The 26,587-nt window shown below is 46.6% G+C and overlaps 1 protein-coding gene across 1 annotated transcript in view; it reads right to left on the reverse strand.

Moving 5' to 3' along the window:
- The window catches only part of LOC119646264 (unconventional myosin-IXb), a 208,577-nt gene that overhangs the window by 117,792 nt on the left and 64,198 nt on the right, over nucleotides 1-26,587 (reverse strand). Inside the window, exons 2-3 of the mRNA XM_038046667.1 lie at nucleotides 17,465-17,924; nucleotides 17,229-17,404 (exon numbers count right to left, since the gene is read on the reverse strand). Of these exons, the coding sequence (XP_037902595.1) occupies nucleotides 17,229-17,404; nucleotides 17,465-17,877 (589 nt within the window). The 5' untranslated portion in view covers nucleotides 17,878-17,924. The remainder of the gene's footprint in view (nucleotides 1-17,228; nucleotides 17,405-17,464; nucleotides 17,925-26,587) is intronic.

Below are 26,587 nucleotides of genomic sequence, written 5' to 3' on the forward strand. Positions count from 1 at the left end.
CCAAGTCTATATTGCAGGACACCAGGGACTTTCCCTACAGTTTTCTCTAAGTTTCGATACTCTTAGTCTGGCACGTGTACTCAAAGTAGGTAAAATCCTCAAAAAAATCTCTTCTCCACCGGAGTATCTTTCGTTAACCAGTTACCAAACCACTGGTAGATTTGATACATAGCGCACGCGATCACCTGGTATCTTAGTATTAGTGACCGTTAAGGTAGACGATGAGGATTGGAGCTGAAGACGTAAATGGAAAGAACTTACAAATCGGCTCCAAAAAGACCCAAATGGAGAGTGGAGTGAGTATGAACCTAAGCATTGCCTCTAACGGACTGAAGGTATCACGTTCAGGATCATGAGCTCCCTTCATGGTGTTTGTGCCCAATCTGCATGTTTGTCACGAAAATCCTTCACGATCTCCATACACCTCACCATTGCATCAATCTCCAGATACACTCAAAAAAGATACAAAGATACACCTCTTAGGGTGTGGAATTGCATTGAATCTAAAGATTGTGACGTATTTCAAATAAACAAAACGAACCCAGCCCAGGTAGAAGAACAACACCTTTACCTTTGCCGTCATCTCTTCTGTATTTCCTCAGTGCATCAAGACCTGTCTAATTTTACTGTTTTGGGTATTTTTTTCGCTGGGCTCGCTTCAGCCGTTGCTGGTTCAGATACTTTTTCAAATGATCTAAATAAATTTTCTTATTGGCACGAAACCTGTTACTGGAGGAGATTCATGTCTTGACTGTAATGGCCATGGTGCGGGTTGTAATTTTGAAACTTTATTCAATTTTTTTTTGCTTCATTTCAAATGCCTGAACTCGACAGTTTTTGAGTCCGCTCTTCAAATCATAAGAGTATGCCAAAGCCAGTCGAATTGACCTTCGGATGTTAATTACACTTCATAGATATTTTTCAATTCAAGTAATTGTTAGTTTTTTTTATCTGGAATGTCCAACAGATACGCATGCAATCATACGTAAACACACGCGTTCGGATTTTTTCCTCATTCTTATTTACATATCTGTAGAGCAGAAATTAAAAATTCAGATTTATCTGAGTTTCTATTTTTTGCTACATCTTGTATACAAGATCCTATCGGGTTTTTTCATTGAATGAAGCATTATTTCATAATACCGTTATTTCTGCGAAGTACGTCTTTAGATAAGTCTATTTTTCTAGCTCAAAGAACATGTCGCATGATCAAAGAATTCCAGATAGATACTTTAGAATGGTCAGTCCTGGGGTTCTTCGCTGTCACTTCACGATACAAATATCTAAATAAAGCAGCAAACATCAAAAATAGGAGATGTAAAGGGGGACTATGTGTTCTAATTTTCTAACTCTCCCCAATTAGGGCCATAGAGGGAAAATCTGGACCCGGGGTTGAAATTACCTTCAGCTATTTCACGGTGTGTCTCTATTCCGGTAGTCCTAGGAAATTCTTGGCTTGGTAATAATCGTTCTTTTCCTCTTCCTTCTGGGCACGCCACAGTATGGGATTTTTACCTACCAAAACTACCACCGCCTCCCCCGACCTACCCCGTGGAACCGCCTTTAGGTATTATATCACGGGGCGGAGTTAGCTTTCCTTGGCGGCCTGGTCTGATTATGCTCTAGTTTAAAGTTGCATAACTCGGCAAGTTCTCACACGACCTCCTCATGGTGGCCGCTAGAAACCGTCTTCGGACTGGCCAAAAGTGTGTAGGGCCGGGCTGGGAGTAGGATCATCCAACTAACGAGGATCTGCTTGCCTGCTGGTCATATGTTAGGGACAGAAAGATCTGGCGGGGGATGGACCGATGCAACAGCCTGGGGATCATCCTCCCTGCACTGAAGAAGATGTTAATAGGACCCCAAGCCAAGGTGGAACAGCATACGTCGAGGGCTGTGTGGCCAATGGAGCTTGGTATTTAGTATGCGAACTCTGAATAACTTGGCATCTTCAGTTTCAAATAAGACTCTTACTCTTGTGGCCGAGCTAGCCAGGGTGAACATTCTTCCCGGACTACTCGTGGGAACAAGACATGGACACGGAAGGGGGGGGGGGCGGTGGTGCCAGTCGCATCATCGAAGGACGAGCTGCTGGTATCCAGCCAGGAGACAGTAGCCGTCGACAGCAGCACATTCGACGCCAGCCGAAGCACCGCTGTGCTGAAACCAACCGCAGTGACCTCCCAAAACGAGCCGGTAGACGAACTAGTGGATTCCAGCCTGGAATCCACTGCCGTCAAACTGGGTTTAGCGTATATCAGACACAGTAATCCTAACCCGAAACCCTCGGCGTCGGAGGATCCCTCAAAAATGGAAAACCAACAAGAACGTCAGTCGCCGAAAACCGACTAAGAAGTGAAGATCCACTGGTTTCCTGCTCAAGGGCCAGTACCAGAAGGCTATGCATATTCTCAGCATGATTGCTAAGAATAAGGAGGCCGGTAATGTCGATGAGCGAGATGAAAAAGACCTAAGATTTCCCTAAAGATCAACCGATTATTAAGGAATACAATAGCAAACGCCTAGTAGAGGAGCAGAAGGCGAAGTCCATCGCTCTGAAACTCAAGACGAGGTCGAGCGAGATCACAAGCGGAGCAGAGTGGGCAAAAGCTCAGACGCTAACCAACATCTGAGGAAAAAAACGCAGCAATAGTCACCCGACGGCCCACGTACTGCAAAACCTTCAGCGACGTGGCTAGGAACCACTTACGCTGGCGGATGGTAATTCCGCCAGCGGCAAACTAGTGTAGCACAAGTATTGAGGCCAGGCTGTCGGAGATGGTCATAGAGCATCTTTTGGACATCGAAGGCAAGCACACGGGATTCATCCTCTGCTTTGACTCCTCTCAGGTGGTCCGTGGGTTCCACGTTATAGCATGCGAGGACCAATTCTCTAGGGACTTTCTCGATTCGTGCACCGCTAACATCAGTGACGCCTGGGAGAGCGTAAAGTTCAATGTCATCCCTTACGACGAGATTCCCAGGAGACCGGTCGCTCGCATCTGGTTGCCGAAGATCCCCGTGGATACGGACAAGCTCGTTCAATCCCTGAGACTCCAAAACCCCAGGATTCCCATGGACGACTGGATTGTTATCAAGGAAGAGGAACCCCAGACAAACAGCCAACCTTTTCTACTTCGTATAAACAAAGAGTGCCTGGAGGCACTGGAAAAGTTAGACTGTAAAGTGCGGTTCGGAGTCAGGAACGCAAAGGTAAAAGTGTTCCGCTCTGCAAAACCGGACGTCGACCTAGATCCAATCGACGTTGCCAACGAGCGGTTGGAGGAGATGACAATTGACAGTCCGACGGGGACTGACGAACCCCCACCCAAGCAGATCATGCTAAGGGTAACGCAGATAAATCTGTAGCACTCGAAGTGTGCCTTGGCTGATCTGCTTGTCTTCCTCCTAGAGGAAGATATCGACATCGTACTAATACAGGAGCCCTGGGTCGGAGACGACCGAACCATCAAAGGGCTCTAAAGCAAATATTTTAATTTATTCCACAGTACTGGTGACGCTGATCAGGGCAGACCTAGAGCATGTATTCTCGCGAGGAAAAGTCTGCAAACTTTTCTGTGTCCGGACATGTGTTTCAGCGAGCTTGTCGTAGTCAAGCTGGAGAAGGCGGGGGCAGAGAATGTATACATTTTTCCGGTTTACATGGCTCACGACAGATCAACTCCGCCAGAAGAACTACAACAGCTGACGAGCACCATAGCAAAAAAGAACGCCAACCTATTGATAGGCTGCGACGATAATGCAAGGTAGCAGGGGCAATACACCAACCTCCCATTTCCCCAGCTGAGACAGCTGTGACGGTTGGGAGGAGGCCCTTGATATCACCCTAATAACCGACAATGGAGTTCTTAGGGTGGACGACTGGAGAGTGTCTGACCAGAGATCGTTCTCGGTGCATAGTTGAATACTTTTCAGTCTAGATCTCGCCGCAGAGCTCTCCAAACCTTCAGAGACCCCAGGAGGATCGACTGGAGAAAGGAGTTGGTCAAGTAGTTAAGAACAAACTCTCCAGTACGCAAATTGGTAAGATTGGCACGACAGACGAACTGGAGTCAAAGGTCGGGGCTCTGGAAAAGACATTCGATGCCGCCTTTAAAGTCTCGTGCCCTCCTAAGTACAGCAAAAAAACGCTGCCACCATGGTGGAATGAAGATCCCTCCAGCATCAGGAAGCTGACCAGAGAAATCTTCAACATCTGCTACAGGCATATATATTGGCAGCCATACAAGAACTGCCTGAAAAAGTACAAGTCGGCCATCAGGGCTGCCAAGAGGCGGTCTTGGTTGGACTATTGTCAGAACATCGAAAGCTGGCAGGCACGGTCATGAGTCCGCAAAGGACTTTCGGCCAATCAACCTGATCCCTTTCGTGATGAAGACCTGAGAGCGCATCCTGGACATCCACTTAAGGACGATTATGGAGACAATCCCTTTCTCTATGTCTCAGCATGCTTACCTAAAAGGAAAATTCACAGAAACCGCCCTCCATGAGGTAATTGGCACGGTTGAGCGGTCGCTGCAGTACAAGCAGTATACCCTAGTTGCCTTCTTGGATATAGAGGGAGCTTTCAACAACGTTAGTACCAACGCCATCAAGGAAGCCTTGACCAGTATTGGATTGGAGGTGTACCTTGCATTGCATTATATCCATAGTAAGTACCAGGATAATCCAGTCGGATCTGGGAAGCAATCACTTGACCAGAGCTGTGAGCAGAGGCACGTTCCAGGGTGGCGTCATCTCCGGTGCTCTGGTTAATAGTAATGGACGAAATTTTACGACCATGGGGAACAGCGGGGTGAAGGTGGTGGCGTATGCCGACAACTTGGTGATATTAGTGTCAGGGATGTTTCCGTCCATTATGAGCGACATCATGGAAGGAGTGTTCGAAAGGTGTGCCTGAGGGCCGCAAGATGCGGACTAGGCATAAACCCAATCAAAACGGAACTGATGCTATTCACCACCAAGACAAGGATACCTGAATTTCACCTACCTAAGATTGGTTGTTTCATCATCATCATCAACGGCGCAACAACCGGTATCCGGTCTAGGCTTGCCTTAATAAGGAACTCCAGACATCCCGGTTTTGCGTCGAGGTCCACCAATTCGATATCCCTAAAAGCTGTCTGGCGTCCTGACCTATGCCATCGCTCCATCTTAGGCAGGGTCTGCCTCGTCTTCTTTTTCTACCATAGATATTGCCCTTATAGACTTTCCGGGTGGGATCATCCTCATCCATACGGATTAAGTGACCCGCCCACCGTAACCTATTGAGCCGGATTTTATCCACAACCGGACGGTCATGGTATCGCTCATAGATTTCGTCATTGTGTAGGCTACGGAATCGTCCATCCTCATGTAGGGGGCCAAAAATTCTTCAGAGGATCCTTCTCTCGAACGCGGCCAAGAGTTCGCAATTTTTCTTGTTAAGAACCCAAGTTTCCGAGGAATACATGAGGACTGGAAAGATCATAGTCTTGTACAGTAAGAGCTTTGACCCTATGGTGAGACGTTTCGAGCGGAACAGTCTTTGTAAACTGAAATAGGCTCTGTTGGCTGACAACAACCGTGCGCGGATTTCATCATCGTAGTTGTTATCGATTGTGATTTTCGACCCTAGATAGGAGAAATTGTCAACGGTCTCAAAGTTGTATTCTCCTATCCTTATTCTTCTTCGTGTTTGTGTTTGACCAGTGCGGTTTGATGTTGTTGTTGATTCGTCTTCGGTGCTGACGTTGCCACCATATATTTTGTCTTGCCTTCATTGATGTGCAGCCCAAGATCTCGCCTCAATTGCCGCCTGCTCGATCTGGATGAAGGCAGTTTGTACATCTCGGGTGGTTCTTCCCATGATGTCGATATCGTCAGCATAGGCCAGTAGTTGGGTGGACTTGAAGAGGATCGTACCTCTTGCATTTACCTCGGCATCACGGATCACTTTCTCGAGGGCCAGGTTAAAGAGGACGCATGATAGCGCATCCCCCTTTTATCTGGCCTCGCACATTGGTCAGGGTCAGCTTAGTCAGTCTTATTAATTTCGTCGGGATACCGAATTCTCTCATGGCCGTGTATAGTTTTACCCTGGCTATGCTATCATAGGCGGCTTTAAAGTCGATGAACAGATGGTGCAACTGTTGCCCATATTCCAACAGTTTTTCCATCGCTTGCCGCAGAGAGAAAATCTGATCTGTCGCTGATTTGTCTGGAGTGAAGCCTCTTTGGTATGGGCCAATGATGTTCTGGGCTATCCGGCCTAGCAAGATAGGGGAGAATATCTTATAGTTGGTACTCAGCAACGTGATACCTCTATAATTGCTGCACTGTGTGATATCTCCCTTTTTATGTATGAGACAGATAATGCCTCGTTGCTAATCGTCAGGCATTGATTCGCTGTCCCATACCTTGAGCACACGTTGATATACCACTAGGTGTAACTGGTCGCCTCCATATTTAACCAATTTGGCTGCAATTCCATCGGCTCCTGGCGACTTATGATTTTTTAGCCGATGAATTGCACGGACTGTTTCTCCTAAACTTGATGGTGGCAGTATTTGTCCGTCGTCTTCAGTTGGCGGGACCTCCAACTCGCCGATGTTCTGGTTGTTCAGTAGCTCATCAAAGTACTCAACCCATCGCTCTAATATGCCCATTCTGTCGGAAATCAGATTTCCCTCTTTGTCTCGGCAGGATGAGCATCGAGGTGTATAAGGCTTCATCCTGCTGACTTGTTGGTAAAACTTCCGCACCTGGTGCGGTTGCTCCCTGTACTTTTCTAGTTCTCAGACTTGTTGGTTCTGCCAGGCTTCCTTTTTCCTTCTGTGAAGTCGCTTCTCCGCTCGGCGGAGTTCGTGATAAGTCTCTGCGCGTGCCCGCGTTCTTTGAGAATGCAACATTACTCGGTATGCGGCATTCTTCCGTTCCGTTGCTAGCTTACATTCATCGTCAAACCAGCCGTTCCGGCTCCTTTTGCGGCTGGGGCCAAGTATGTTTGTGGCCGTATCCATGATAACATTCTTCAGGTGATTGTGAAGATCATTTGTTGATGCTTCATCTCCAAGTCTTCTGTTGACTGCGGTTATTGCGGCATCCATTTCCCTCTTATAGGTGTCGCGGAGGGTTGTGTTGTGGATGGCTTCAGTGTTCACTCTCACCTGATTGTCAGAGGGGATTCTAGGTGGTATTGTTATTCGAGCTCGGAGCACCATGCCAACGAGATAGTGATCCGAGTCTATATTGGCCCCCCTATATGTTCTGACATTCATCAAGGCTGAGAGGCGGCGGCATTCGATCAACACGTGGTCAATTTGGTTGAAAGTGGTCCCGTCTGGAGAGGCCCACGCGCAGGTCTAATCACCCCTCCATAAATGTTTGTTCATCCATCTTATTTGCAGATCATCCCGGTATTCTTTTGGATTTTGGCTTCCGGGGTGTGCGTTTGCTGCCCTGTGGGTCTGCCCTTAGTTCAAAGCTTATTCCCTGGTGATCGCTGTACGTGAAGTCCTCGCTAATTTGGCAGAACATACCACGTGCCAGTGCAGGGCTGACAAAAGTCAGATCTACCATTGACCAGATACCCCTTTCCGATAAGTCGTTGGCTAGAACTACATCCAACTGGGCGAATGCTTCAAATAAGCACCGCCCTTGTGCGTTAGTCACCGGCTATCACCTTTGGACTTCGTACCCTTGGTCTTCAAACTCAGGCAGTGTGAGGCTCGATGGGGCGTAGCAGCTCCATACGAATATACCGCTTATTTTTGCCCATACAAAGCCACTAGCCTCCTGACCCATGCTATATTGCATGGCTTGACGCCCATATCGCTGCTCCACCATTCGAATCTGGCACCCATACCCAGCGTTAAGATTTCTGTACGGTTCACGAATGATAGCAACCTCCATCGCGGACTCGTAAGTATGCACTGATTGAGGTCTATTTGTTTTAACCTCATCTTTTCACTGCAGTTAAAGCCTTCCTAAATTCCGGGCGCTTACCACTTCCGGCAATGTGCCGGTTATTCCGTCCCTCCATCGCATAAAATGCATTCCTTGGCAATATGTCCTGTCTCCCCACGGCTTCGACATCGATCGGACCGATGTCGTTAGTGCATGCTCACGCTAAGTATCCAAACAGTAGGCATTTGAAGCAACTGTTTAGAGAGGTATGTTCCCTTAGTCAGCAAACAATTCATCCAATCCGAACCTTCCCCACGGCCAGCAACTTCTGTGCAGCCCCCATTGGCAGTCGTATTTGTGGCGTTTGAGTATCAGCATAAGCTTTTCTTAGGCTCACGATAGATTCTTCCCTGAATTCCTCCAACTTGAATTCGTCGATGTCTGTCTGTCCGTCTCTATGTTAGTCACACCCGATTTACTCGGGGACGGCTAAACTGACTGTCACAAAATTTGGTGAAAATATGTGGTCTGTGAATCCCTTTATATGTAGCAAGTGGCGCCATTTTATCTTCAGTTTAAAGGGGGTTCCTCAGACATGCAAAAGAGGAGTGCAATTTTTTTTACAGAATATAGCCATGTGGGGGATCAAATGAAAGGATTTGATTACTACCTTTCGAAACTGGCCCCATATTTGATATTGCGTCAAACGCAAGGGGGTGAGGGATCAAAATATGACCCTCAAAAAGTGTAACCGGTCTCGTTCTCAGAACCTATTCAACCGAAAAATCTGCGAAAATTACAGTGGTGTATCTAAGCGAAATCTAGGGCTCAAAATACATCCCTTTCCGAAGGTGTCTTTGTCCGCTTGAACATAATCACAATCCCATGAAAGTCCCACTAGGAGACCAACCGCTAGAACTGAGCTAAAAGTACATGAACCAGTAATTCTCTTGAGACATGTAAATTCATGGCCGAAGGGACCCCAGATTAGTCCCTGTGCGGACTCGAGTCTGATCGCCCTAATTAATCCTTGGAGCATTCGCTTACTGCATAACGACCAGCAAGTACAACGTTCCTTGATGCCACCATGTAGAGGTTCTCCTCGGTCACTTGGTTTTGGTTTGGCTGACCGGGTTGCTGCCCCGTCTTCCTCGCCGTCGCTCAGGATACCTGTGGGAGGATCACAGACAGTGATGAAGAAACCGCGCATAGATGCTAAAAGTTTCCGACCGATCAGTCTGACTTCTTTTCTACGAAAATAACTGGAGGAACTAATAGATCGGTTCATCAGGGATGCATCTCTAGCTGACCACTTCAATGCAGGCAAAAGAAAGGTAAATCCTCGGAAACAACAACTACGACCATTAGGAGGGAGGTACACGCTATCCACTTTACCAAGGAGGAAATCTAGCTGGTACAAATAGTTGAGTATTTAGTGGATACATCTTGACTCCAAGCTAACGTGAAATCATCATTTTCTGAAATAATATCAGAAATCCTGCAGAAAGTTGCTGACACAGTTCCAAGGGCTTGGTTGCTTCAGTATTAATGGGGTAGTGAGTACTACGTCGACCGCAGGACTTCGGGCTATCCTAAATGCACCACCCATTCAGTCACCTCCAAATGAAGGGAAAGCAGCTAACGACAGACATAGGCTGGATACATCTGGAGCATAGAAAGGCAACCAAACGTACCACCATGCGTCCATCTGAAAATCAGGTGCTGGCTCGCCAAGGGCCTGGGTCTACAATGGTGGGACCGGAGTCGGTATTGGGCATCTCCCGGTCCACTGCCAAGTCTGCTCTGAAGAGCACAATTGCAAGTATTCATGAAGACGAATGGATAAATCAGAATCCCTGACGGCAGAGGAAAAACTTTGTGAGTGAAACTGGGGCCTCTTAAGTTGTATTTTTATTATCCATTAAAAAGAGGAACAAGAAAACCCCGGTAGGGCTTCTAACGGGTCGTGGTCTCAGAAAAGAAGAGGTTTCAGAGAGGAAAGAAAAGAAGCTGGCGACGCACTTGATATGAAGCTGCCCGGTCTGCTCAGACCTCAGACGAAGCTACCTCAATAAAGTTTCCTTCAACGAAGACTATGTGCACTTTCTGCCTTTTGGAAGGTGTGCTCAGATCTACTAATGCCCGCGAATGCCGCAAGCGGGAACCCATTCCTTTCAAGAGATTTAATTCACTTATTGATTAATTTGAGATTTTTCTAGGCTTTTTTATTGCCTTGTTCTTTCCACAAAGTTTTCTGCTGGAAAATGTCTATTATCTCAGTCAATCCGTATGAATGAGTATAGATGAGGATGATCAAGCCCGGAAAGTCTATAAAGGCAATATGTACAGTACAAAAAGAACACGAGGCAGACTCTGCCTGAGATGGAGGGATGGCGTAGGTCAGGACTCCAGACAGTTTTAGGGATATCAAATTGGTGGAAGTCGCGCAAAACTGGGGCGCCTGGAGTTCCTTACTAAGACAGATCTAGACCGGATACCGATTGTTGCACCGTTGATGATGATGATCTATTCCGGGTCCGTCACCACTTCCTTCTACCAGCTCGTCGATCCTGCTATCAACTTGAGATGGAACCAGACGTCCAAATTTCCCTCGTACAAATGAATATCACAAAGTAAACTTTGCCATAATGTGTCCTTACACTTAGCCATCCTGGTCGCCTGCTGATTCAATTTGCAGTTGTAGCTCAAATGTACTAATCACCCAAATTCAAACTTCCCTATAGTTTCGACAATTTCTCTCAATGCCCTGATCAGCCAGAAACATTAGGATATTTCACTCTGAGAGACAGACAGATGGGCAGACGGACCTGAGAAGAGTTACCAGATTTCCCATCAGGTGCAATCCGCCTTGGCGAATTAGGGCATGTCTAATGTATAAATATGTGGTAGAAGAGAGAAGGAGAAAACTTACGGTGCAGGGGTCGGAACCCCAGTATCGGTGGCTTTTGGGAGTGAGCAAGTGGGTTCCCGGCTGTCGATATCCCACGACGATGTTTCGGTAGTTGGCATCTTGGCCACCATGGCATCTAATGCTACAAGTAAGCTAGAGTTGGGAAAAGACGGGTTTAAGCTAAACAAGACTTTGACAAGAACACCAATAACAAAGGTAAAAAATTATGGGTTGAAAGGAGATCGCTACCCAACTAAGGCGGTTTCGACACCCACCTCATTGTTCCAACAGAGAAGACCATAGGAGTACCTCCGCGATAAAAGAATTGACCCATTCAGGAGAAGCTCCTCAATTTTTCGATCTCAACTAATGCCAAAGACGACAAAATATAAAACACAGGAAAGCACGTTAAATACTACGGATGACGGTGCATTTAGAAGGAGTAATCCGACCAAGACTCATAGAGAACAGATCCCTGACCCGGAGGAACTATCTTTTATGCAGCTTGGAGCAAAAATAATTGAGCTATCCGAGTTAACCAAGGACGAGCGCAACGTGCACCAAGCTATTAAAAACATGGTAAGAGCCATTAGGGTCCTTTATAATAGGTCGCAGGAAGATGAAAGAGGTCCCAAGGAAAGGCCAAAACCTGCCATTCTAATAATGTCACAGGCGACCCAAATGACACCGAACCGTAGTGTTAACGATCTATCAGCAAAGAAAAAGTCCGGGAGAAAGACGGCTATTTTCTAGGGAATCAGCACGTGTCTAAGAGGAAAAAAGTACACTAGAAGTTTGAAAGAAAGGAACTAAAAGCGTAGAATGTAAAAAACCTTGTGCCCCCAATGGAGCGTCAGCAATCGAAGGGTAACGTAAGGGCGACGGAAATTATGGATGGACGAAGATCGTTAATAAAAAAGCGAAGAACAAAGTAAAAGTGCGAATTCGTCCAGAGACAATTGTTATCTCCAGTAAGGGCAATTTGTCTTAAGTGGAGATGTTTAAAAAGGTGAAATTTGACCTCGACTTGAAAGATCTGGATAGAAATGTCAGCAAGATCCGAAGGACCCAGAAAGGCGATCTCATGTTTGAGCTAAAAAAAATTTAGCTTAGGCAAAATTGGTTTTCTGCTGCCTGCGAGAGTAGGTTTCATTAAAGAGGAACTTCAAGTACCTTAAGTTTGAACACTTTTTAAAGGCATGCAAAAGCAGCATTGACCGATCCAGTAGATGTAGAAAATGTGGGGAAAGGGACATATTACCAAGGAGTGCAATACGGACCCTAAATGCCCATTGTGCGTAGGAAAGGAAGGAAAGGATAACTGCCATATTGCCGTAAGTGGTAAATACCCAGAATTCAGGAAGGCGTTGACTGCAATGAAAAAATGAGGTTTATTTAAATAAACCTCAATCATTGCAGGGTCATTCAAGACTTAATTGAGCAGACCACTTGTGAATCTCAGTTGGAAATTGCCATAAGTGAACCTTACACAAACAGACTCGACTGGTGGAGAGGCTATATTGGCGTGCCAAGCTATACAATGCTCCATGAGTCAGTCGCTTGTCAACGCTTGAGCCCCCGAGTGGGGAAGCAGGGAGAGTAGCGCAAGGGCCAGAGTCTATTAGAGGCTTTTGCTCAGTTGGATTTAGTTTTGGCCAATGAAAGTGATCCAAGAACCTTTCGCAAAGGGTGGTCTTCCTCAATGGTAGACCTGACCTTTGTCAGCCCTACACTGGCACGGGGTATGTCCTGGCACGCTAGCGAGGACTATACAAACAGCGATCACGAGGCGATCGTCTTTGAACTGAGGAGAGAATCGCAGGCCTGGGAAATAGAATACCTAAAAAAAGAGTGACTGACGGTTTTGTCCGAGGCAGAGGCAACTCATCGGGACGCTGCCTGGGAGAAGCGAGGTTCGGTTCGTCATCTGGATGCGGACTTCCAGCATCTTCTACAAAAAAAAAGGATACCTAAAGCCGAGAATCGCATCAGGCTGGTCATAAAACCTCTCTAGCCAGACAAGGTACAAGTGATAAGGGATAAAAAGAGCATGCTTACAAGGTAGCCCGTCAAAACCTCAAGCCTGCCATGCAACGGAGCAAGAGGGTATGCTTTAAGGAGCTCTGCTCGGAAGCGGATGTAAATCTATGGGAGAGCGCTTATAGAATTGTAAAGGGACGGTTGAGAGGGAGGTCATCCCCACAGATTACATGCTCCTGTGGGGCAGGCTAATCCTGAACGTGAGGATTGCAATCAACTCGGTCAATTGGAACCTTATACGAAATTCTCTGGTGGGGGTTACGCCGACGACATTGCACTGGTGGTGGTCGCAAAGTATTTCGAAGATGTCAAGCTGCACTCAAGCGAAACAATCAGTTCTGTGAAGGCTTGGTTAAAGAGTGCTGGACTGGCACTCGCGGAGGAAAAGATGGAAGGGTCCTCATCACTAAGCACCGGAAGAGAAGTGACGCGTGTATTAGAAGGGGGAAGCTATCCTACAAAATCATATTTAACGGTGGTAAGATTCAAAATAGATTCATCTTTTAATGAAAAACATCTTTAAAAGCTTTGAGCACGTTTTTTCCATCGTTGAATGAAAACTGAACAGTGGATGTTGTTGAATATTGTGATTTCCTTTTTTCCCAACAAGAAGGGTTAAATTGCGTTCAGTTTATCTTGGAACCTCGTTGAGTTTATTGAATGCTTTCATTTAATTTAATCTGTTTGAAGAGCTTTCGTTTAGAGCTTTCATCTAAACATCTAAAAATTTATCTGAAAAATAAAGTTTGTTTCGCCTAAAATTATGCAATTTATGGGATTTTAATACGCCAGATACACGACAGTTCAACTCTGGTCTTTACGCCGACAAGGCGAGAAACAAGAGATTGTGTCGGGCCAGTCCATAACCGCACCGATACCGCGAAGGAGGTAGGTGTTAACGAAGGCTTGCAGTCTTCGAATAACAGTGGTAGTCATTTTCAATGTATTCCTTTGCTTAATTTTATGTTGTTGTTGAAATATCTGCATCCTTTGATTTTAGACACCGCCCCCCACATCTCGGGTAACTGCTAGCATTTGGGTTAGTTCCAGCACGTGCCATCCGATTCCATATATTATCTCGCCCAGTCGGTGTTCACGACTGACAAACCTTGGTTGGTTGACAGCAATGGTCACCGTGATACAACGCTGGACTTCCGCCGTAACAGAGTTAGCTCCCAACGTGGGGCCTCAGTTGTTGCGTCCGTAACAAAGCTGTCGCCCAACGTGGGGCCACAGTTGTTCTAAACATAATAGAACTGAGAAGATTCTTGGACATGTTAAACTTATATCGTCGTTTCTTGCCCAAGGCCTCCCACCATTAATCGATCTTTAACGTCTTCCTGTCTGGGGCGAAAACTCCCGGCTGATTCTGTCGTTTCCAGCGGCTGTCCAGGCGTTTGAGACTGCCAACAGCTGGCGGATATTACACTTCCGGCATTCCCTTAGCAAGATGCACCCCTAGCCGTATTAGTCGATGCCTCAGACATTGCCATAAGTGCTGCTCTTCATCAAAAACTGAATCAAATCTGGCAGCCGTTGAGCTTCTTCTCTAAACACCTGAGTCCCGCCCAACGGAACTATAGTACCTACGATCGTGAGTTATTAGCCGCGTACCTTGCAATTAAATACTTATGGTGTTCCCTTGAAGGCAGGTCGTTTGCATTATTCACGGACAAAAACCCACTCACTTTGAAACAAAAGCCCGACAAAGCATCCCCTCGCCAACTTCGGCACTTGAGCTTTATCAGCCAGTTCACTTTGGTGTTTGGAAAAGATAACATGGTTTCTGATGCTTTGTTAAGTGTTGCAGAGGTCAAGATCCCCGCCATGTCAATTTTCCGGCAATCTCCAAGGCGCAGAAGGACGACGCAGCTCTTCAGTACTCCGAATACACATTAAGATGGTTTCTTATCTTCGGCTCAATATATAGTATATTCTGCGAGACCTCAGACAAACGACCAAGGTCATACATTCAGGCCGCCTTTCGAAAGGAAGTATTTCACCCCGTTCACGATCTTGCGCACTCAGGCATTTGGACAATGAAGTATTTCTGGTCGCAAACGAACAAGACCATTAATTCTTGGACCAAACAGCGCATCGCATTCCAGAAGCGCAAAACTACAAAGCATGTGAGGAAAGAGGTAGGAATGCTCCCTCAGTCCACCAAGCGTTTCCACACAATCCACCTCGACATCTTTGGGCGTTTGCAAGACTCGCACGGTTTCAGGTATTGCCTCACAATCATCGATTGGATCACGCGGTGGCCTGAGGAGATACATTTGAAAGGCATTACTGCACAATCTTGTGCAGGGGCCCTCTGTTGAGAATGGATTCCATGCCTTGGTGGGGCGAGAATTATAATCACCGACTAGGGAATGCTTTGAGTCCTCTCTTTTCTCATAATTGGGCAAATTAATCGGCTTTAACGCTACCGGACATTCGCGTACCACCCGCAGTCCAATGGGATGCTCAAAATATGACATAGGACGCTGAAGGCGGCTATAATGGCCCAAGACGACCCTTCTTGGTTGTAGGTCCTGCCACTCGTTCTACTTGGCCTCTGGATAGCCAATCGCGAAGAGTTTGTTACAAGTCCCGCGGAGCTGATATACGGGGAGAATCCCAAACTGCCCAGCTACTCTGTTCTCGATATCAAGTCGAGACTCAATGCTACCGGTTTGTTGTGCCTACTTGAGGACGCAATGCAAAGCTGAGGCCGGCACCACCCGCGAAAACCGTGGTTGACGTGTTCAGGGATCTCGAATCCTGTACGCATGTCCTAATTAGGACGATGCTCATCGGAAGTCGCTGCAGCCATCTATGTGGGTCCATTCGAAGGTCCTCGAGCCAGTCCGACATCATTATAGCCTCAACTTCGGGGGTACCATCAAATGGGCCTCCTTGGCTCGACTAAAGCCCTTCGTCAAGCAAGAAGACGCGACCAGGTCGCGATAGCCGAATCGAAGGAGCCGTGCATCTGGTTCCTGACTGAAAGCCCCCTTGATTTCAGTTGGGAGTGGAGTGTTGTGGCGGAACGAGCAACTTGGCTGGCGGACGTAGGCAACTATGAATCGTGGCGGCCATGACATAGAAAAACAATTTTTGATATCGCGCCGCTGATGATGATGGTCTTGATGAACGTTATCATAATGATGGAAGATTTTTAGATTTCTGTAACTTTCACCGTTTCCTAGATTTGGGAATTTTCTTCTGAATGAACGTAACGAAAGGGATACACATTGATCTCGAAACAAGTCATCATCCAATGATCGCTTATTTTCGTTTGCAAGTTATGGCTGCGTCTGGTTATGAGGGCAGCCTCTTTCGTGACCTAATTGTCGCTTGCTTATAGTGGTTAGTTGATGCTTGTATGAGGGACGTGCAAGGATTCACCAGTAGCCCATTTATTGATTCCAAAGTTTCATGAGTATCAGATGGAAGCAAATGGAAGCTTATAATGATAAGAAAATAAAAATGGAGGGATCGCAAAAATAGTGCCCGAAATAACGCAACAAGAAACACTTCAGAAGTTTCATTGGCAAAGGCCAGGCTAATTTCCGCTCTGGATCCTTATGCGCCGTCACGGCGTACACTACGTTGCACTTATTTTTGGCCATCAACATAGTTCACAGCTCCATGCGTTCACCAATCCGCAGCACCGATAAAGGACGTCAGACGGATCACAGCAACGGTTTGTATTGAATTAGGGGGACTGACAATCTGTCACTCTGCGAGCAGATTCAGTTGCGTCCTTTTCGAAGCATATTCAAAAGACAACTCCGAAATCTATCGCTAATGGCGGGTCTGATTAGATGCTCGCTGCCCGTCAGTCGTGACCCAACTGTTCTTTGGGCAAACTCTGTGCACACATAGGGTACCGCCTATGACAAAGCGGTAAAGGTTACAGAAACCTATAAGCCTTTCATCGTTATTTTTCTGGTCATCAAGGTCATGCATACCCATCACATCCCCGAGCAAGTGATTGCCAGAGCCCAAATTGACATTCAGGTCATCCATCATGCTCACAACGTCATCTTTACAAAGCCCCTCCTCAACTGCATGTAATTGCTTACAGAAAGCATCCCCCTCCTCTGTATCAAAAATGTTCGCTGGTGCGCAGGACTGCACAATTGTGACACTTCTTAACCTTGATCGGAAGGTCGTAGTCAAGATTCTGACAGAAACCGCTCCCTGGTCATGAAAGCGGATTGGGTTCTTAATCCTAAGCTCAATGGGAGGAGTTTATGGTATAAGTACGAAAATAACAAAATAAATCGAACCTTCAATGACTACAATGAGGGCGTATCTGATGTATCTGTCATTGGCCTGAATCTTGGATGAATCTTTTATGAAATTTAATCAAACTTACCTGTCGAAGATGTAATGCTTCCTTTCTTCGTTTTTCTATGAGGTAAAGTATAAATGGCTGACGCTTTCCTGAATCTTCGCATTTTTGGATAGCTTTTCTCTTGCAACGAAGCATTTTCGTCCAATACGCTACGATTTTTCGATGGTTGAGACGATAATTGAGAGGAAAAAGTAGAGCTAGAAAAAAAAGATAGTTTCAACGACATCCCGATGAACTTTAGATTTATTTCCAATTACCTGATCGCTTTATGATATCTACAGAAGAAATCCGGACGAATGTTGTGCTGCCAGAGGAACAGCTCACATTCCCGGAGAATATTTGTACCTTTGAAGAGCGGATCATCGCCGGAAGACGTTGTATCCTCAATATCATTACTTATGGGGAGCCGCATGCAATTGCTGGTTTCGAAGCATTTGGCAGGAGCGTTGAAGAAATCAAAAGTGTTCCTATTGTAGTTTTCCGCGGATGAATCATGGCTCGATGAGGACCTCGCATCTTGCACTTTGTAGTCGTCCTTCGATGAGGAGGAAGATGTGTTCCGGAGGGGGTTGTGATTTTCTTTGGCCAACTTTTGGTCTTTGATATCCTTCAAGGTGAACTTTTCAAAGTGGCTAACGGCCTCTTCGTACGTTTGATCGGGAAGCAACATTACATCTTGATTGGATCAAGTTTCTTCGTTTCGATGATGATTATTTTCTGGAAATATGAATTGGAATTTGGATTTATTGTCAAATTGCTTGGTAATGATTGTATTCTATCAAATTAAAATAGCGAAAATTAATCCGGTTCATCAGGACTACTAAATGCTGTCTTGTCGAGCAATTTAATCCTCAATTCGTAATGAGTATCATCTGCTAAGTTTCTGGGCTATTTTCGTTACTCTTTTATTGACCTGAATGTTCCCTTAACTGTTTGAGTGATTTCAAGCTAGTGAAATTTGGTATATGCTAAAATTTCTTCTTGTAGAGGACCCTTTTGAACATTTTAGTCCCTCTTATGTCATGAAAATAAAACAAATATCGGCTCGATCAGGTGTGAAGCCATAAAAGTCGAGACCCCACTACTGCGATTGGCAGTAAAGATCCATGTTTGATCACATACCCAAACTGTAGAACGTACTTTAATATTTTTCAGGAATAATAAAGAAATTTTTCAATATTTGAAACTGATCCTTAACCTTCTCATTTTGTTGTTGTTTTCGTCATGCATTCCATGTGTCGACCGTCGACTTGACCATGCTGTGTATATGTAAATGCATTTGTAGCATTTGTCTCCAGCTAATGTGAAATGCTATATCTCTGCGCAAATCGTCAGACGTTGTCTCACCTCTGCCGAAGCGACTGGCAGATGTTAAATGCTCCTTTATACAATTCACAGAAAACGACATGACTGCCAATTATATTGACCGTCAATCCGTTCATACTTTGGGACAAAGCTTGGACAGAGCTAAATATATTTTGTCTAAGGATTGAGGGGTCCTAAGTCTGCATCTACTTAATGAAGGACTGGACCAAGTGGGAAGCAACTCACTCCCCTTTTTCTTGGTCTACGGACCGCTCGTTTAGGGCTTAGCACCAAAACTTCAAAAATATTAGGCAAAGACGGCTTTACGGTTTCTTACCAGAGCAGAGACAAATTGTCAGACGCTGCCTCACTTCAATCAATTAAGATGTGATCAGTCATGGGTCGTAGATCAACCTCGGCTTCGAGTTTTCCGGCTTCACGAGCGGTCGAGCCGATATATTTTTTCTTTTCTGTTTGGCCTCGCATGGTTGTCCCAATAATGTCTCCCAATATTCCTCCCCCCCCCTCTCCTGTGGACTGAAGTGTCCAAAAGGATCCCGCCTATATTCCCGAGCCTGCCCAGCGGACCTTCACGGTAAATTTCATCAGGTTTTTTAGATTTTTGTGATAGCTTGCCCTTCTAGGTGGACTTCAGTCAACTAGGCTGGTCTTTTGGTAGTCATCCAATCCAACTAAGTCATTAAAAGTTGTTCTTGTAAAAATCCGGGGGGGGGGGGGGTTCTGGAAGAAAGTTCTCGTTGATCGTACTTGGTTTGGTTCGGAATGTATTGGAGATTCATTTTTGGTAACGGAGGAACAATGACTGGCCATACTGCCAAAAATATTTCCGAGCAAATACTCACTCGTGAGGAGGAGGGAAACTATCGAAAACCTCGTCATCAGGCAGATGTACAAAGGATGGACTGCGAAACTTGTCTTCACCGGAATACGCGTTCGTCTAGGTCATATACTGGTGAACTTCGCGACGGAAGACACTGTAGAGTGGCTTAGGACCATAGTTCCTAAATTGTTAGGTTGGGAAGGAGCAGAACTGTTTACATGTCCTGTGGATGACATACCAAGAGCACACGTGATGACAGTGTTTCTCCCGAACGCCGCAACAATAGAGGCGGAAGATCCCATGGACCTCCTAATCGCTCAGAATGAGGAACTCCATACGTGATTATGGAGAGTTTTCAGAAGTAAGGTGGAAGGCAAGTGTAGACTCCTCACCATTGGGGTAGATGACCGATCCCTGGAGGCAATCAAACATCGGAGTTGCTTTATCAACAATCGATTTGGCAACATACCTGTGCAAGTGCACAGGGAAAAGCCGAGGAAAGACAGCTCGAAGGAGACACCGGGTGAAAAGCATACCGAGACCTGTTGCCCACCCACACCACAGAAACAGTAGCTGGAAAACCTCAACACAGCCGTCATTGACGCATATGAGGCTAGCTGTCCGGCTAAGACAGTTAATTCATCAAGGGATGTAACATGGTGGAACAGGAAGCTAGCCAGAATGAGAACAGATGTACAAAAACTCTTCAACCGGACAAAACAAACCGGGGACTGGCCGAAGTACAAAAACGCACTGATTGCGTATAGCAATGCGATCACGGAAGCAAAACGGAACAGTTTCAGGGAATTCTGTGAACCAGGCCTTATAAAGCTGTAGCCAAAGACGGAGCAATATCTTCTGTCCGTCCCAAGAAGGAAGAAGGGACTCTACCGAGAATGAAGAGAACAGAATATACCTGCTTCTCAGAACTCATTTCCCGGGGTCCTACCCCATGCCGGCAAGCGACAACATTCTGCCTTGAACCCCAACAATGGATAAAAAGAGAAGAAAGGAGAACTGGAAACAAACAAACGAGGTATGCTCAGAAGCTAGGGCAAGGTGGACAGTGGGAACTTTTAGACCACTGAAATCACCCGAAGTACATAGATGACACTTTCCAGGTACTAATCCAGATAGACCTAGAAGTTGGCCAAAATGCTAGAGGGTAGGCAAAAAGAAATACCAACAGGTACAAATCCTATTATCATGAATACTACTCAAGGTTGTCCACAGGTCGGAGTACTATCAGCGCTTATGTGGAGTATGGTAGTGGACGAACTCCTGGACGTGCTACCAAATACTGGAATATAGGTCCAGGGTTACGCAGACAACATTGTTTTAATCTGTAGGGCAAATATGAGGATACCCTACGTGATAGAATCCAAACTGGACTAAGGACTACTAGTGGCTAGTGCAGAAAGGTAAAACTGCGTATCAATCCAGCCAAAATTAACATAGCACCATTCACTAGGAAATGTAAGCTTGATCACCTGAGAGTCATAAGGTTACATGACATGGAGGTGAAACCAGAAGTAAAGGTCAAATATTTGGAATTACTCTAGAAGACGCATGTCGGTACGAGGGCGCTGATGACTTGTAGGCCCATAGTAGGAAAAAAATGAGACTGCAGCCCGAAGATATTACTTTGGTATATACTCCAATAGTAAGGTCAATGATTACTTATGGGGCGGTAATCTGGGCAAAAAGAACTGAACTCAGTACAAAAGTCAGGGAGTTACACAAACTCCAAAGAATGGCTTGCATGTGTTTCAGTGGCATCTCTGGAGGTGTTTCTGAGTTTAGCCCCTCTTCATCTTCACATACAGATGCAGGCAAGGAGGGCAATTTTCACGATGGCCGGGAATATCAGTGAGGCGAGGAGGTACCTAATTCGAAGGAAGATTGATATTCTTTCTAGGCGGTACCTCGAATTATTGATACCAAGGGATAACATGACAACGACTTCACTTCGATAAGAAGTTTGAAACACGTTGGAGTAACAAGGCACACTTGGAGAACGTGGCTGTGACATGCGGCTTAAACCAACAACTGAATACTTGGTACACTGACGAATCCCTCACAGCAGAGGGCGCGGGTGCCAGGGGTAGGTAAGCACATTAGCATATTCCAGGCGGAAATATACACATAGTCAGATGTGCCACCTTTAATCTCCAAAGGAACTACAGGGAGCCGAACATTGCTATTCTGACTGACACCTAAGCGGCGATCAAGGCACTCAGGTCCAACCAGGTGAACTCTGAACTGGTACGGGTAAGCCTTGAGGAATGGCTGAGGAAACTATACTGGGCGGGCCTACCAGGAATGGAGCACTTCAGGGTACTTATTGGGGGATACGAACCCAAGCGTACAAGGGATTGTTTAAACCTCACCACGAAAAACCTCCGAATCGTAGTGGGAATTCTCACTGCTCACTGCTGACTAAACTATCATCTAGGGGAGCTAGGGATTCGAAGGACCCAAAAGGGTGACCTCATGTTTGAGCTGAAAAAAAACCAGCTTGGGGAAAACTGGTGGCTTCCGAACTCAAGTTAAAAACTCACTTGTGGAGAATGTCACAGTGCGGCCCCAAAAACATGAGGTCTATATACAGTGCAACGATCTCGATGAAGTGACACCCAAAGGAGAAATTTGCACTGCCCTAATGGAACAGTTCAAGTTGGACGAACTTGCCGAAGAGTCCATTTTGAGTTTACGGAAAGCCTATGGCAATACTCAAACGGCCACATTGCAGTTACCAGTGGAGGCAGCGCATAAGTTATTGGCAGCCGGGAAGGTTCGAATCGGATGGGTTGTTTGCCGACTGAGAGAGTAGGTTTCTCTAAAGAGGGGCTTCAAGTGCCTCGGCGTTTGGTCATTTCGCAAAGGCATGCACCAGCGACATTGATCGGTCTGATCGATGCAGAAGGTGTGGGGAAAAAGGCCATATTACCAAAGCGTGCAATAGGGACCCCAAATGCTTATTATGCGAAGGAAGTGAGGGACGGGATTACCGGCATATTGCCGAAAGTATGAAAAAATGAAGTTTATTCAAATAAACCTCAATCATTGTAGGGTCGCTCAAGATTTACTCGAGCAGACCATCTAGGAATCCGAGGTGGAAATTACCATCATTAGCGAACCCTATAGAAATCGTCACGGTGGCGCATGGGCTACAGTCTGGTGATTGGTGGAGCAGCGATATTGGCATCTGGTCGACAAGCCATACAATGTACTGGGGGTCAGACATACAGCGGCTTTGTGTGGGCGAAAATAAACGGGGTATATGTGTACAGCTGTTACGCCCCACCAAGCCTAACACTGCCCGAATTCGAGGAAATGCTTGACAGTCTTGTTCTCGACGCAAGGGGTCGTAGTCCAAGGGTGATTGCTGGTGACTTCAATGCTTGGGCGCGTGATTGGGGTAGCAGAGAGACAAACGCAAGGGGCCGCAGTCTATTAGACGCTTTCGTGCAGTTGGATATTATTCTCGCCAACGAAGGATGTGTAAACACCTTTCAGAAAGGGGGGTCTGCCTCAATCGTAGACCTAACTTTTGTCACCCCTGAACTGGCACGTGATATGTCCTGATGCGTCAGCAAGGGCTACACCCACAGCGATCACCAGGCAATCTTCTTAGGGCTGTGGGTGGAGTCACCGGGCAGAAGACCGGCATGCCCGAAACCGAGAAAGATGTCAGGCTGGTCGTCTAAAGCTCTGGATGAGCAGACCTTCATAGAGGTGTGGTTAGACCAACCTAATAAAGCAGGCGCCTCTACGGAAAGAGCTGCCCATGTGGCCCAATGCATCGCCAAAGCATGCAACGTGTCCATGCCTAGGAGGTGCTCATTCCCCAGTAGAAGAACAAACTGCTGGTGGAATACTGAACTGGTCAGCCTTCGTTCAGCCTGTCACCGAGCCAGAAGAACGGCTCAGAGAGCGGTAGGCAGAATTGACCAGGGGCAAAATGAGCGCGCCTATAGGAAAGCCCGCAAAACCCTCAAGCTCGCCATCCAACGGAGCAAGAGGGAAAGCTTTAAGGAACTCTGTTTGGAAGCGGACATAAACCCGTGGTGGGGCGCCTATAGAATCGTGATGGGGCGTGAGGCGTGAGGCCGATCATCTCCGCAGATCACCTGCCTTTCACTCTTGCTAAAAATTATCCAGGGGCTATTCTCACAGCAAGAGAAGGGCATAGACAGCTTCCAGCGACCTCTGAATGTGACGGCAATACCGCCAGCCACCAGTGACGAATTGCTGGAGATCTTCGCTAGGATAGGAGATAACAAAGCTCCGGGTCTAGATGGCCCTTAAGCTTGCCGTGAAATCCAGACCGGACATGTTCGCTGAATTGTTAGAAGCGTGCATATCCGAGGGGATATTTCCTGCATCATGGAAACGACAGAAGTTGGTGCTACTGCCTAAGGATGGCAAACCTCCAGGTGAGCCAACCTCCTCCAGACCTATTTGCCTTTTGGACACTGTGGGCAAAATGCTAGAGCGAGTAATCTATAATAGATTACTCCCGGTTGTTGAGAGCCAGGGAGATCTCTCAGATGAGCAGTATGGGGTCCGTAAAGCCAGATCAACTATTGATGCCATCAAAATGGTTACTGGCTTGGCCGAAGATGCAATCCACGGAAAGGGCAGTACTAGCAAGTATTGCATAGTAGTGACCCTGGATGTAAGAAATGCATTCAATTCGGCCAATTGGAACCTAATACGGGAATCTCTGGGGAAGATTGGTATTCCCGCTCATCTTGCAGCTATTGTCAAAAACTATTTACAAGGACGGAGGCTTTGGTATGACACCGATGACGGACTCCAGGAGTACGTTGTCTCCGCGGGTGTCCCACAGTTCTCCGTACTGGGCCCACTGCTATGGAACATCATGTACAATGATGTTCTTAATATTCCCCTTCCAGAGGAAGCCGCGGTGGTGGGTTACGCCGACGATATAGCGCTGGTTGTGGTCGCAAAGCACCTCCAAGATGTTGAATTATATTCATGCGAAGCGATCAGTGCTGTTAAGGGTCGGCTAGAGAGTTCTGGTCTGACACTTGCGGAGGAAAAAACGGAAGCGGTCGGCATCACCAAGTGCCGTAAAAGAAATTTTACGCGTATTCAAATTGGGAATCATATCATCACTTCTAAGCCTGCCATCCAATACTTGGGAGTGATTATAGACGGCAAGCTTAGCTATAAGCAACACGTCCAGTATGTCTATGACAAAGCATCCACTGCGAGTGTGGCCCTGGCAAGAATGATGCCGAACGTGGGAGGGCCACGGCATGCTTCCAGGTTGCTTATAGCTAGGGTAGTGAGTTCGATCCTGCTCTATGCAGCTCCAGTTTGGGGAAAGGCATTGCAAGTTACATTTGACGGTAACAAACTGAGTTAAGTCTACAGAAGAACAGCCCTAAGGGTGTGCTCAGCATTAAGTACTGTCTCAGATGATGCAGCATTCGTCATCTCTGGAATGATGCTCATTGACATCTTGGCAGATGAGATGACGAATATATATAATGCGAAGTCTATTTCTACTTTATCGCAGACGAAGAACGCCGAAAGGGAGAAATCTCTAAAGAGCGTTGGGAACGCTCGGGAAAGGGTCGGTGGACGCACAGGCTCATCCCTGCCATCAAGAAGTGGTTGCAGAGACGGTACGGTGAGATTAACTATAATCTTACTCAGTTTCTCACGGGGCATGGGGGATATCGCCAGTACCTGTTCAGGTTTAAACTAGATACCTCACCCGATTGTCCAAACTGCGATGGAGTCCTAGAGGACCCAGAGCATGTATTCTTCCACTGTTCAAGGTTTGTGGAGGAAAGGAAGAATCTAGAGGAGACTCTAGGAGAGGTACTTGTACCCGAGAATCTGGTACGAAGAATGCTCGCATGTCAGAATGACTGGAATGCGATCAATTTCATGATTGTATCTATCCAGAGCAAACTGCGAAAAGCAGTGGAGAATAGAAAAGCGCGGTTACGTATGCCGCGTAGAGACAAAAGGGGACCGAGCTATAATGAGCTGACTCCGCCCCGTGATGTAATACGTACGGTGATTCCACGGGGCTTGGGGGGAGTCAGGGGGTGGTTTTATTGTGGTGAGTGGTGTAGATTTTTTTCACGGATTGATCTATCTAGGCTATGGATTCCATATATTAGAGAAGAATATTGCAAAAGAAGGAATATTCCCTGCTCAGTGGAAAAAGCAAAAGTTGGTGTTGCTTTCGAAGCCTGGCAAGCCAACTGGAAACCCAGCCTCGTATCGTCCTATCTGCTTGTTGGATACAATGGGGAAGATGATGGAGAGAGTCATCTACAACAGACTCCTGCCCATCGTCGAAGCCAGCAATGGTTTGTCGGAACGCCAGTTTGGTTTCCGACGCGCCCACTCTACGATGGACGCAATTGGCATGGTGGTAAACCTGGCAAAAGGTGCACTGATTTCTGGCGGCTGCTGTGCCGTGGTGGCGTTGGATGTCAAAAACGGATTCAACTCGGCCAACCGGAATAGAATTAAAGGGGCGTTGGCTGACATAGGTGTCCCCGGATACTTAGCGAATTTGGTGGAAAACTACCTCTCAGAGAGGACTCTCTGGTACGGGACGGATGAATGAGGGCCCCAAAGAGTACATTGTCACAGCCAGGGTACCACAGGGATCGGTACTTGGTCCCCTGTTGTGGAATATCATGTATAATGGGGTGCTTGCTCTTCCCGTCCCAGAGGGGACTACGATTGTCGGCTTTGCTGATGACCTAGCTGTGGTTGTTGCAGCAAAACACCTAGAAGATGTGGAGGTTTACGCAACGGAAACAGTGAGAGCGGTAAAGTCCTGGCTAGAAAAGGCCGGGCTGACCTTGACGGGCGCGAAAACGGAAGCGGTCTTAATAACGAAACGCAGGAAAAATAACACTGTAAAAGTGGAGGTCGGTGGACATACGGTCGTATCAAAGCCGGCTATCAAATACCTGGGGGTAATAATTGACATCAAATTGAGTTTTAGGGAACACCTGGAGTATGCATGCCAAAAGGCAGCCAGTGCCACCACGGCACTTGCAAAAATGTTGCCAAATATTGGTGGACCGAAACATCGCCGGAGGTTGGTGCTAGCCGGAGTGGTGCGCTCCATCCTGCTCTACTCGTCGCCTGTGTGGGCAGAGGCGCTTGCAAACTCTCAAAGACGGAAGCAGGTGACCTCGGTTTACCGGCGGATGGCTTTGAGGGTTTG

This window comes from Hermetia illucens, chromosome 1 (assembly GCF_905115235.1).
Source record: "Hermetia illucens chromosome 1, iHerIll2.2.curated.20191125, whole genome shotgun sequence".
Lineage (NCBI taxonomy): Eukaryota > Metazoa > Arthropoda > Insecta > Diptera > Stratiomyidae > Hermetia > Hermetia illucens.